General features: G+C 43.4%; 1 protein-coding gene across 1 annotated transcript in view; it reads right to left on the bottom strand.

Annotated features, from left to right (window-relative positions):
- The window catches only part of LOC132402399 (serine/threonine-protein phosphatase 2A 65 kDa regulatory subunit A alpha isoform-like), a 62,458-nt gene extending 56,407 nt beyond the window's left edge, over positions 1-6,051 (bottom strand). Inside the window, exons 1-3 of the mRNA XM_059985256.1 lie at positions 5,917-6,051; positions 5,293-5,407; positions 4,691-4,854 (exon numbers count right to left, since the gene is read on the bottom strand). Coding sequence (XP_059841239.1) covers positions 4,691-4,854; positions 5,293-5,407; positions 5,917-6,051 — 414 coding nt within the window. The remainder of the gene's footprint in view (positions 1-4,690; positions 4,855-5,292; positions 5,408-5,916) is intronic.
- Positions 6,052-12,832: the final 6,781 nt, after the last annotated feature.

Raw genomic sequence — 12,832 nt, 5'->3', positions numbered from 1 at the left:
CCTTCTGGGACAGAGCATTCCACATATCCACCACTCTCTGGGTGAAAAAGTTTTTCTGCATCTCTGTTCTAAATGGCCTACCCCTTATTCTTAAACTGTGGCCTCTAGTTCTGGACTCACCCATCAGCGTGAACATACTTCCTGCCTCCAGTGTGTCCAATCCCTTAATAATCTTATATGTTTCAATCAGATCCCCTCTCATCCTTCTAAATTCCAGTGTATACAAGCCCAGTCGCTCCAATCTTTCAACATATGACAGTCCCGCCATTCCAGGAATTAACCTTGTGAACCTATGCTGCACTCCCTCAATAGCAAGAATGTCCTTCCTCAAATTTGGAGACCAAAACTGCACACAATACTCCAGGTAGGGTCTCACCAGGGCCCTGTACAGCTGCAGAAGGACCTCTTTACTCCTATACTCAATTCCTCTTGTTATAAAAGCCAGCATGCCATTAGCTTTCTTCACTGCCTGCTGTACCTGCATGCCTGCTTTCATTGACTGATGTACAAGAACACCTAGATCTCGTTGTACTTCCCCTTTTCCTAACGACTCCATTTAGATAGTAATCTGCCTTCCTGTTCTTGCCACCAAAGTGGATAATCTCACATTTATCCACATTAAACTGCATCTGCCATACATTTGCCCACTCACCCAACCTGTCCAAGTCACCCTGCATTCTCACAACATCCTCCTGACATTTCACACTGCCACCCAGCTTTGTGTCATCAGCAAATTTGCTAATGTTACTTTTAATCCCTTCATCTAAATCATTAATGTATATTGTAAACAGCTGCGGTCCCAGCACCGAAACTTGCGGTACCCCACTGGTCACAGCCTGCCATTCCAAAAGGGACCCGTTAATCACTACTCTGTTTCCTGTCAGCCAGCCAATTTTCAATCCATGTCAGTACTCTGCCCCCAATACCATGTGCCCTAATTTTGCCCATTAATCTCCTATGTGGGACCTTATCAAAAGCTTTCTGGAAGTCCAGGTACACTATATCCACTGGCTCTCCCTTGTCCATTTTCATAGTTACATCCTCAAAAAACTCCAGAAGATTAGTCAAGCATGATTTTCCCTTCATAAATCCATGCTGACTCGGACTGATCCTTCTACTGCTATACAAATGTGTTGTAATTTCCTCTTTTATAATTGACTCCAGCATCTTTCCCACCACTGACATCAGGCTAACCAGTCTATAATTCCCTGTTTTCTTTCTCCCTCCTTTCTTGAAAAGTGGGACAACATTAGCCACCCTCCAATCAGCAGGAACTGTTCCTGAATCTATAGAACATTGGAAAATGATTACCAATGCGTCCACGATTTCTAGAGCCACCTCTTTAAATACCCTAGGATGCAGACCATCAGGTCCCGTGGACTTATCAGCCTTCAGACTCAACAGTCTATCCAATACCGTTTCTTGCCTAATATAAATTTCCTTCAGTTCATCCTTCACCCTAGTTCCTTTGGCCACTATTACATCTGGGAGATTGTTTGTGTCTTCCCTAATGAAGACAGATCCAAAGTACCTGTTCAACTCATCTGCCATTTCCTTGTTCCCCATAATAAATTCACCTGTTTCTGTCTTCAATGGCCCAATTTTGGTCTTAACTATTTTTTTGCTATTCACATACCGAAAGAAGCTTTTACTATCCTCCTTTATATTCTTGGCTAGTTTACCTTTGTACCTCATTTTTTCTTGGCGTATACCTTTTTTGTTATCTTCTGTTGCTCTTTAAAAGCTTCCCAGTCCTCCGGTTTCCCACTCATCTTTGCTATGTTATACTTCTCTTTTTTTTTATACTGCCCTTTACTTCCCTCGTCAGCCACGGCCACCCCTTACTCCCCTTAGGATCTTTCTTCCTCTTTGGAATGAACTGATCCTGCACCTTCTGCATTATTCCCAGAAATACCTGCCATTTTTGTTCCACTGTCTTCCCTGCTAGGGTATTGTTCCATTGAACTTTGGCCAGCTCCTCCCTCATAGCTCCATAGTTCCCTTTGTTCAACTGTAATACTGACACATCCGATTTTCCCTTCTTCTCAAATTGTAGGTTAAAATATATCTTACTATGGTCACTACCTCCTAATGTTCCTTTACCTCGAGGGCCCTGATCAAATCCGGTTCATTGCACAACACTAAATCTAGAATTGCCTTCTCCCCGGTAGGCTCCAGTACCAGCTGTTCTAAGAATCCATCTCGGAGGCACTCCACAAACTCCCTTTCTTGGAGTCCAGTACCATTCTGATTCTCCCAGTCTACCTGCATGTTGAAATCCCCCATGACAACTGTATCATTACCTTTGCGACATGCCAATTTTAACTCTTCATTCAACTTACACCCTACATCCAGACTTCTGTTTAGGGGCCTGTAGATAACTCCCATTAGGGTCTTTCTACCCTTAGAATTTCTCAGTTCTATCCATACTGACTCTACATCCCCAGATTCTATGTCCCCCCTCGCAAGGAACTGAATATCATTCCTCACCAACAAAGCCACCCCACCCCCTCTGCCAGTCAGTCTGTCCTTTCGATAAGATGTATGTCCTTGAATATTCATTTTCCAGGCCCTGTCCGCTTGAAGCCATGTCTGAGTTATTCCCACAACATCGTACTTGCCAATTTCCAACTGAGCCTCAAGCTCATCTACTTTATTCCTTATGCTTCGTGCATTCATATATAATACTTTTAATTCGTTACTCCCCTCTCCTTTCATATCAATTCCTATTTCACTTGGCCATACTGTATGATCTCTTCTTGAGCTTTCTACTCCATTGATTCTGTTGTCCTTTTTAACTTTTCTTATTTTCACTTTCCCTTTAACTCCATCCTTATATTTCCAGTTCATCCCCTCCCCCCCACTACTTAGTTTAAACACATCCATGTTGCAATGGCAAACCTGTCTGCCAGAATGCTGGTCCCCCGCCTATTAAGGTGCAACCCGTCCCTTTTGTACAATTCATCCCTACCCCAAAATAGATCGCAGTGGTCCAAGAATGTAAATCCTTGCTTCCTGCACCAGTTCCTCAGCCACACATTCAGATCCATTATCTCCCTGTTCCTGCCCTCTCCAGCACGAGGAACTGGAAGCAAACCAGAGATAACCACCCTGGAAGTCCTGCTTTTCAGACTTCTTCCGAGTTCTCTGAAGTCCCGCTGCAGAATGTCCTTCCTCTTCTTCCTGATGTCATTTGTGCCGACATGTACTACCACTTCCCGCTGTTCACCTTCACCCTTGAGGATTCCCTGCAATCGGTCTGTGATGTCCTGGATCCTAGCGCCAGGGAGGCAACACACCATCCTTAAATCTCGCCTGTTGCCGCAGAAACCCCTTTCCATACCTCTTACTATGGAGTCCCCTACTACCACGGCTCTTCCTGATGTCTGACTCCTCGGCTCTGCTTCTGCACCAATTTTGGGCTCGCAGACCTGTCTGCCTCTCAGACTGGCAGTATCTTCTGTCCTGACAGCTTCCAAGAAGGTGAACCTGTTTACAAGAGGTACATCCCCTGGGGGTTCCTGTACTTCAAACATCCTTTCCTTCCTCATCGTCGCCCCCCCCCCCCCTTCTCTCTTCCGGTGTCCTCGGTGTAACGACCTCACTGTAGGTCCTGTCCAGAAAGCCCTCATTTTCGCAGAAATACCTGAGGTCATCCAGTTCTTTTTTCAGTGTTGCAACATGATTCTTCAGAAGCTGAATCTGGACACACTTTCCACAACTGTAGCAGCCGGGGGCACCATCAGTGTCCCTGACCTCCCACATCATGCATGTAGCACACTGAATCAGCTTAGCGGTCATGTCTTCACCCTCTGCAATTGTGCCTGGTGTAGTCTCCTCGCCAAAGACTCTCAAGCCAAAGACTAGCACTTTTCACACCAGGCACTTCCCTCGACCAGGCCACTTAATAAATACAGAGAGACCATGGCAGTTGATGAAAGAAAAGGCACCAACTCTGCCCCACCATCAGCACAAGAAAAGACACACTGACGATCTCTGACTCACAAAGGAAAACAGTGACAATAACAATCCCCAACCCCCTCAGAACTGTGACATCATCCACCCACCAACCAGCCACAATTAAGAAAACACCAACAAACTGAAGGAAACCAATATAAAGTACAGTCCAAAAATCAGATATATCACAGAATATCAGAACCAGCTTTCCATCAGCATATGAAGGCAGTGGCTACAAACTCAACAAATCAGCAAAAGCATTTTCAACTTAATAAATCAAATTTTAGTTTTACACCATAAAAACTCTCAGACTAAATTGTAAAGACTGCAACAATTCTCCAAACTTTCATAAAGCATTTTCTCATGCTGCTTTAACATAGCAGAATAGCAGGAGAATAGCAACAATTGGGGAAAGACAACCTAATGCACGGTTGAATGCTACATACCTTTCAAAGACTTTTGAAAGTTACAAGCAATACAGCAATGCAAAGGGCCCTAAGAATGAGTTGAGCTCATATAAAGGATTTTCCAGCAATGGAACAGAAAGAAAAAGAATAAAGCTACATCAAGTCCTTTGAATAACCATTTCCTTAATTTCATCAGTTTTCCAAATTAAACAATGAATATTGTGGATAGCAAATTGATTTTGGAGTAGTATACATACAACTTTCTTATTGCCCTAATCAAAGACTGTCAAGGCAGTCAGGGTGAGAAGGTACAACGATAATCTTACCCCCAGTTGGTTAATGACAATGGCCTGCTGTGTCTTCATTCTCTTCTTACGAAGCTTATGCTCTTCCTTCAATTGTTTTACAATAGCTTTATGTTCCCTCAGATCATCTTTCAATGCATGAATCCTCCTCTCGAGATCATGTTGACTCTGATCAGAATGGGAAGCTATTAGGGATGCAATGAAATCAAAGTTATAATAGGTAGTAGCTTCCAATTCAACCAATCATTTATCATTCAAAATGTATACCCTGGAAGGGAGAAACCAACTAAAAATTTACTTGGGAGGTGGGAGAATATCTAAAACCGTCAGAGCCCTTTGGACGGTGGGGTGGGGGGGGGGGGATGCAAACTGTGAGGAGGCTTTTCAATCGCTGAAAGAGTTGCCGACCCTGGCTTTTGCGGACCCCCGACTGCCATATGCACTACACACCGATGCCAGCCGAGAGAGGTTAGGGGCGTCCTGTATCAGGATCAGGGCACCGGGTTGAGGCTTGTGGTGTTTGTCACCCTCCGAGAGAAACTATCCCACCCACGTTGGAAGACCTGCCCCTACACCCCCTTCCTCACTACATAGCTCACACATAACTGTTAGAAACTTCATACCTGAGGGTGTCACGAAAGCAGAGTCACCAGACGAGCTGCAGGATCCATGGTTTGACAGTGAACTCGGGCTGGAGTTCCTGCTTGATGCAGGCACACCTCCTTTTGATGAAGCAGACTGCACAAGGGCAAGGGAATGGTAATAGATTAGTTTTTTAGCCGTTAGTACTTTCTGATTTGATAAAATAAAGATTAGATGGGCAGGAAACTTAACATCCAGCAACTTAAATTCTGTACATCCATCTGTTGGATTTCCCCCTCCCTGCCCTTTGAATGCGTCCCATTATACCATAAGACAAAGGAGCAGAAGTTGGCCATTTGGCCCATTGAGTATGCTCTGCCATTTTATCATGAGCTGATCCGTTCTCCCATTTTGTCCCACTCCCCCGCCTTCTCACCATAACCTTTGATGCTCTGGTTACTCAGATACCTGTCAATCTCTGCCTTAAAACGTAATCCATTATATATTCTGTATTGTGTCATTCCTTCAATAAAAATATATTTTAAAAAAAGAATTACCTGAGATCTTTCCGACTCATTGTTCCTGACGAAGCATCTGCACGATACCAAACCCATTTTTTTCCGAAGTTATCTCTTCTGTAGTTCTCCAGTACTCCAAATCGGTACTGCCACCAAATTCTCGTGATTTTGATTTAAAACCACAGTGATGTCATCAGCCATTATGATGTCGGCCATTGTGATGTCTTCAGCCATTATGTTGTCAGCCATTGTGATGTCTTCAGCCATTGTGATGTCGGCCATTGTGATGTCATCAGAATTTTTTTTTGTTTTTTTTCGCAATTTTAAAAAATGCTATCCGTTTGTCCCTCAGACTCCACCATTCTGGAGAAAGCAATCCCAATTTAGCAACCTCTCTGGTAACATCTGCAGTACCAGCCAGCATATCTGTACTTTCTTCAGACCCTTTAAAGGGGAGACCAGAGCTGAATTCAGTACTCCAAATGTGACCAACCAGAGACTGATAGAACATAAAGCTTAAAACAATACAGCAGAGTACAGGCCCTTTGACCCACAATGTTATGCCAACCCTCAAACCCTGCCTTCCATATAACTCTCCACCTTTAATTCCTCCATATACCTGTCTAGTAGTCTCTTAAATTTCTTTAGTGTATCTGCCTCCACCACTGACTTAGGCAGTGCATTCCATGCACCAACCACTCTCTGAGTAAAAAACTTCCTCTAATATTCCCCTTGAACATCCCTCCCCTTACCTTAAAGCCATGTCTTCTTGTATTGAGCAATGGTGCCCTGGAGAAGAGGCGCTGGCTGTCCACTCTGTCTATTCCTCTTAATATCTTGTACACCTCTATCATGTCTCCTCTCATCCTCCTTCTCTCCAAAGAGTAAAGCCCTAGCTTTCTTAATCTCTGATCTTAATCCATACTCTCTAAACCAGGCAGCATCCTGGTAAATCTCCTCTGTACCCTTTCCAATGCTTCCACATCCTTCTTATAGTGAGGCGACCAGAACTGGACACAGTACTCCAAGTGTGGCCTAACTAGAGTTTTATAGAGCTGCATCATTACATTGCGACTCTTAAGCTCTATCCCTTGACTTATGAAAGCTAACACCCCATAAGCTTTCTTAACTACCCTATCTACCTGTGAGACAACTTTCAGGGATCTGTGGACATGTACCCAAGATCCTTCTGCTCCTCCACACTACCAAGTATCCTGCCATTTACTTTGTACTCTGCCTTGGAGTTTGTCCTTCCAAAGTGTACCACCTCACACTTCTCCAGGTTGAACTCCATCTGCCGCTTCTCAGTCCACTTCTGCGTCCTATCAATGTCTCTCTGCAATCTTTGACAATCCTCAACATGCTCCACAACACCACCAATCTTTGTGTCGTCTGCAAACTTGCCAACCCACCCTTCTACCCACACATCCAGGTCGTTAATAAAAATCACGAAAAGTAGAGGTCCTAGAACAGATCCTTGTGGGACTCCACTAGTCACAACCCTCCAATCTGAATGTACTCCCTCCACCACGACCCTCTGCTTTCTGCAGGCAAGCCAATTCTGAATCCACCTGGCCAAACTTCCCTGGATCCGATGCCTTCTGACTTTCTGAATAAGCCTACTGTGTGGAACCTTGTCAAATGCCTTACTAAAATCCATGTAGATCACATCCACTGCACTACCCTCATCTATATGCCTGGTCACCTCCTCAAAGAACTCTATCATGCTTGTTAGGCATGATCTCCCCTTCACAAAGCCATGCTGACTGTCCCTGATCAGACAATGATTCTCTAAATGCCTGTAGATCCTATCTCTAAGAATCTTTTTCAACAGCTTTCCCACCACAGATGTAAGGCTCACTGGTCTATAATTACCTGGACTATCCCTACTACCTTTTTTGAACAAGGGGACAACATTCGCCTCCCTCCAATCCTCCGGTACTATTCCCGTGGACAACGAGGACATAAAGATCCTAGCCAGAGGCTCAGCAATCTCTTCCCTTGCCTCGTGGAGCAGCCTGGGGAATATTTCGTCAGGCCCCGGGGACTTATCTGTCCTAATGTATTTTAACAACTCCTCCTCTCCCTTAATATTAACATGCTCCAGAAAATTAACCTCACTCATATTGTCCTCACCGTCATCAAGTTCTCTCTCATTGGTGAATACCAAAGAGACGTATTCATTGAGGACCTCGCTCCCTTCCACAGCCTCCAGGCACATCTTCCCACTTTTATCTCTAATCGGTCCTACCTTCACTCCTGTTATCCTTTTGTTCTTCACATAATTGAAGAATGCCTTGGGGTTTTCCTCTACCCTACTCGCCAAGGCCTTCTCATGCCCCCTTCTTGCTCTTCTCAGCCCCTTCTTAAACTCCTTTCTTGCTTCCCTATATTCCTCAATAGACCCACCTGATCCTTGCTTCCTAAACCTCATGTATGCTGCCTTCTTCCACCTGACTAGATTTTCCACTTCACTTGTCACCCATGGTTCCTTCACCCTACCATTCTTTATCTTCCTCACTGGGACAAATTTATCCCTAACCTCCTGCAAGAGATCCCTAAACATCGACCACATGTTCATAGTACATTTCCCTGCAAAAACATCATCCCAATTCACACCCACAAGTTCTAGTCTTATAGCCTCATAATTTGCCCTTCCCCAATTAAAAATTTTTCCTGTCCTCTCTGATTCCATCCTTTTCCATGATAATGCTAAAGGTCAGGGAGCGGTGATCACTGTCCCCCAGATGCTCACCCACTGAGAGATCTGTGACCTGACCTGGTTCGTTACCTAATACTAGATCTAGTATGGCATTCCCCCTAGTCGGCCTGTCAACATACTGTGACAGGAATCCATCCTGCACACACTTAACAAACTCTACCCCATCTAAACCCTTGGAACTAATCAAGTGCCAATCAATATTAGGGAAGTTAAAGTCACCCATGATATCTACCCTGTTATTTATGCACCTTTCCAAAATCTGCCTCCCAATCTGCTTCTTGATATCTCTGCTGCTACCAGGAGGCCTATAGAATACCCCCAATAGAGTAACTGCTCCCTTCCTGTTCCTGACTTCCACCCATACTGACTCAAAAGAGGATCCTGCTACATCACCCACCCTTTCTGCAGCTGTAATAGTATCCCTGACCAGTAATTTCACTCCTACTCCCCTTTTCCCCCCTCTCTATCCCTTTTAAAGCACTGAAATCCAGGAATATTGAGAATCCATTCCTGCCCTGGTGCCAGCCAAGTCTCCGTAATGGCCACTACATCATAATTTCATGTATGTATCTAAGCTCTCAGTTCATCACCTTTGTTCCTGATGCCTCTTGCTTTGAAGTACACACACTTTAGCCCTTCCACCTTTCTACCTTTACACCCTTTATTCTGCTTCTCTTTCTTCAAAGCCTCTCTATTTGTTAGATCTGGCTTTACTCCATGTACTTTTTTCACTGCTCTATCACTCTGGGTCCCATCCCCCTTGCAAATTAGTTTAATTCTATGTTCCAAGTTATAAAGTCCTAACATATTCAATCTTTCCATATAACTCAGGTCCTCCAGACCCGGCAATGTTTTCTTTGTTATGATAGGTTGCTTGAATGAGGGGTAAATGGACACATACAGAACCCTCTCTGCTTTTATTGTTTGCAATAAAATTTTTGTAGCAAATGAGGCTTTGTGTCACCCCAACATACTCGTAAGCACGAGAAGGTCTGCCGGCACTGGAGATCCACAGCAACGCTGGAGGAAATCAGCAGCTCAGGCAGCGTCTATGGAAAAGAGCTAGCTGTCTAAGTTTCGGGCTGAGACCCTTCTTCAGGACCTGGTTGAAATATTGGAGGGGTGTTTCATTGAGCATCGCTACAGCGAAGTGTAGTTACTCTACCCCTGATCGAGGTACACCCGCACAATCTTTTGGAAAACGTACACGGACTGATACCGTCCCCCGAACACTGAAACCTCTGCTCAGTATTAATCAAATATACGTGCAACATGAGCCAAACCGGGGGAAACAAAGCACAGATTTTAATGCTTAGATGCAATGGTCCTATGCATTAAATATTTCTTTAAAATAACATACTTGTATTGTTCTTAAATACTCATAATGGGGAACAAGATTCTGAAATTAAATAACGAGGGCCTCAGGCTATTACAGGGCATGGTTCAAATTTAAATGATTTTCAGTGATCAGTTCATCATAGGACAATTCAGAATTAAAATAATGAATTTATTAAACCACCAAAGTAGACTGTAATGCTCGATCAGTGAGGTTTAACCAGGATGCTGCCTGGTTTAGAAGAAATGCTGCAATTTCATTAGACTCTGGGCAGACCACGTCTGGAGTATTGTATGCAGTTCTGGTTGTCCTCTATAGGAAAGATGTTGGGGCTTTGGGGACGATGCAGAAGAGGTTCACCAGAATGCTGCCTGGTTTGGAGGACATGCAATCATGAGAGCTGGATAAATTTGTGTTGTTTTCTCTGAAGCGCTGGAGGCTGAGGGGAGATCTGACAGGGGTTTGCAAGATTATGAGAGGCAGAGGCATAGATAAAATAGATAGGAATATCTGTTTCCCAGGATTGAAATGTCTAAAGCCGGAGGCATGCGTTGAAGGTGAGAGGGAGTAGGTTCAAGGGGGAATGTGAGGGGTAAGTTTTTTTACCATCAGAGTGGTGGATGCCTGCAATTCATCAACTGGTATGATAAGTACATCAGAGGCTTTTAAGAGATTTTTGGATAGGCACGTGGGTATGAGAAAGATGGAGGGAGATGGACATTGTATAGGTAGGAGGGATTAGTTTTTGATTTTCTTTTGAGCTGGTTTTTGTGGGTCGCAGGACCTGATCCTGTGCTGTACTGTTCCATGTTCTACTCTATTGTTTCAAATTAGACATTCCAGTGTTCAGTATGTAGAGTGTGTACCTTCTTTTTGTATTGTTAATCTGATCACTCCTTTCAAAATTGTTCTCTTTTTCTGTAAAATCACCTGCGAGTACAGGCAGAGAATCCTTAAAGCATTTATATAACCATATAACAATTACAGCATGGAAACAGGCCATCTCGGCCCTTTTAGTCCATGCCCAATGCTTACCTTGTCCCACCGACCTGCACTCAGCCCATAACCCCCCATTTCTTACCTGTCCATATACCTATCCAATTTTTTTAAATGACAATATCGAACCTGCCTCTATCACTTCTACTGGAAGCTCGTTCCACACAGCGTCCGCTCTCTGAGTAAAGAAGTTACCCCTAAACTTTTGGCCCTTAACTCTCAACTTATGTCCTCTTGTTTGAATCTCCCCTACTCTCAATGGTAAAAGCCTATCCACGTCAACTCTATCTATCCCCCTCATCATTTTAAATACCTCTATCAAGTTCCCCCTCAACCTTCTACGCTCCAAAGAATAAAGACCTAACTTGTTCAACCTTTCTCTGTAACTTAGGTGCTGAAATCCAGGTAACATTCTAGTAAATTTTCTCTGTACTCTCTCTATTTTGTTGACATCTTTCCTATAATTTGGGGACCAGAAATGTACACAATACTCCAAATTTGGCCTCACCAATGCCTTGTACAATTTTAACATTACATCCCAACTCCTATACTCAATGCTCTAATTTATAAAGGCCAGAATTCCAAAAGCTTTCTTCACCACCCTATCCACATGAGACTCCACCTTCAGGGAACTATGCGCCATTATTCCTAGATCACTCTGTTCTACTGCATTCTTCAATGCCCTACCATTTACCGTGTATGTCTTATTTTGATTATTCCTACCAAAATGTAGCACCTCACACTTATCAGCATTAAACTCCATCTGCCATCTTGCAGCCCACTCTTCTAACTGGCCTAAATGTCTCTGCAGGCTTTGAAAACCTACTTCATTATCCACGCCACCTATCTTAGTATCATCTGCATACTTACTAATCCAATTTACCACCCCATCATCCAGATCATTCATGTATGTGACAAACAACATTGGACCCAGTACAGATCCCTGAGGTACACCACTAGTCACCAGCCTCCAACCAGACAAACAGTTATCCACCACTACTCTCTGGCATCTCCCATCCAACCATTGTTGAAGCCATTTTACTACTTCAATATTAATACCTAACGAATAAACCTTCCTAACTAAACTTCCATGTGGAACCTTGTCAAAGGCCTTACTGAAGTCCACATAGACAACATCCACTGTTTTACCCTTGTCAACTTTCCTCGTAACCTCTTCAAAAAATTCAATAAGATTTGTCAAACATGACCTTCCACGCACAAATCCATGTTGACTGTTCCTAATCAGACGCTGTCTATCCAGATAACTATATATACCATCTCTAAGAATACTTCCCATTAACTTACAGGCCGATAATTGCTAGGTTTCCTCTTAGAACCCTTTTTAAACAATGAAACCATATGAGCAATACGCCAATCCTCCGGCACCATCTCCGTTTCTAATGACATCTGAAATATTTCAGTCAGAGCTCCTGCTATTTCTACACTAACTTCCCTCAAGGTCCTAGGGAATATCCTGTTAGGATCCGTAGACTTATCCACTTATATATTCTTTAAAAGTGCCAGTACTTCCTCTTCTTTAATCATCATAGTTTCCATAACTGCCCTACTTGTTTCCCTTACCTTACACAATTCAATATCCTTCTCATATCTTCTTTCAGCTTTTCTAATTTCTTTCTTAAGATTCTTTTTACATTCTTTATATTCCTTGAGAACCTCATTTACTCCATGCTGCCTATATTTATTGTAGATCTCTTTCTTTTTCTGAACCAAGTTTCCAATAGCCCTTGAAAACCATGGCTCCCTCAAACTTTTAACCTTTCTTTTCAACCTAACAGGAACATAAAGATTCTGTACTCTCAAAATTTCACCTTTAAGAATAGTACAGCACATTACAGGCCCTTCAGCCCACAATGTTGTGCCGACCCTCAAACCCGGCCTCCCATATAACCCCCCACCTTAAGTTCCTCCATATACCTGTCTAGTCGTCTCTTAAACATCACTAGTGTATCTGCCTCCACCACTCACTTAGGCAGTGCATTCCACGCACC

The sequence above is a fragment of the Hypanus sabinus genome, chromosome 12, assembly GCF_030144855.1.
Source record: "Hypanus sabinus isolate sHypSab1 chromosome 12, sHypSab1.hap1, whole genome shotgun sequence".
In the NCBI taxonomy this organism is placed as follows: Eukaryota; Metazoa; Chordata; class Chondrichthyes; order Myliobatiformes; family Dasyatidae; genus Hypanus; species Hypanus sabinus.
The sequence above is the reverse complement of the archived record's forward strand: the minus strand, read 5'-3'. Positions and strand labels throughout refer to the sequence as shown.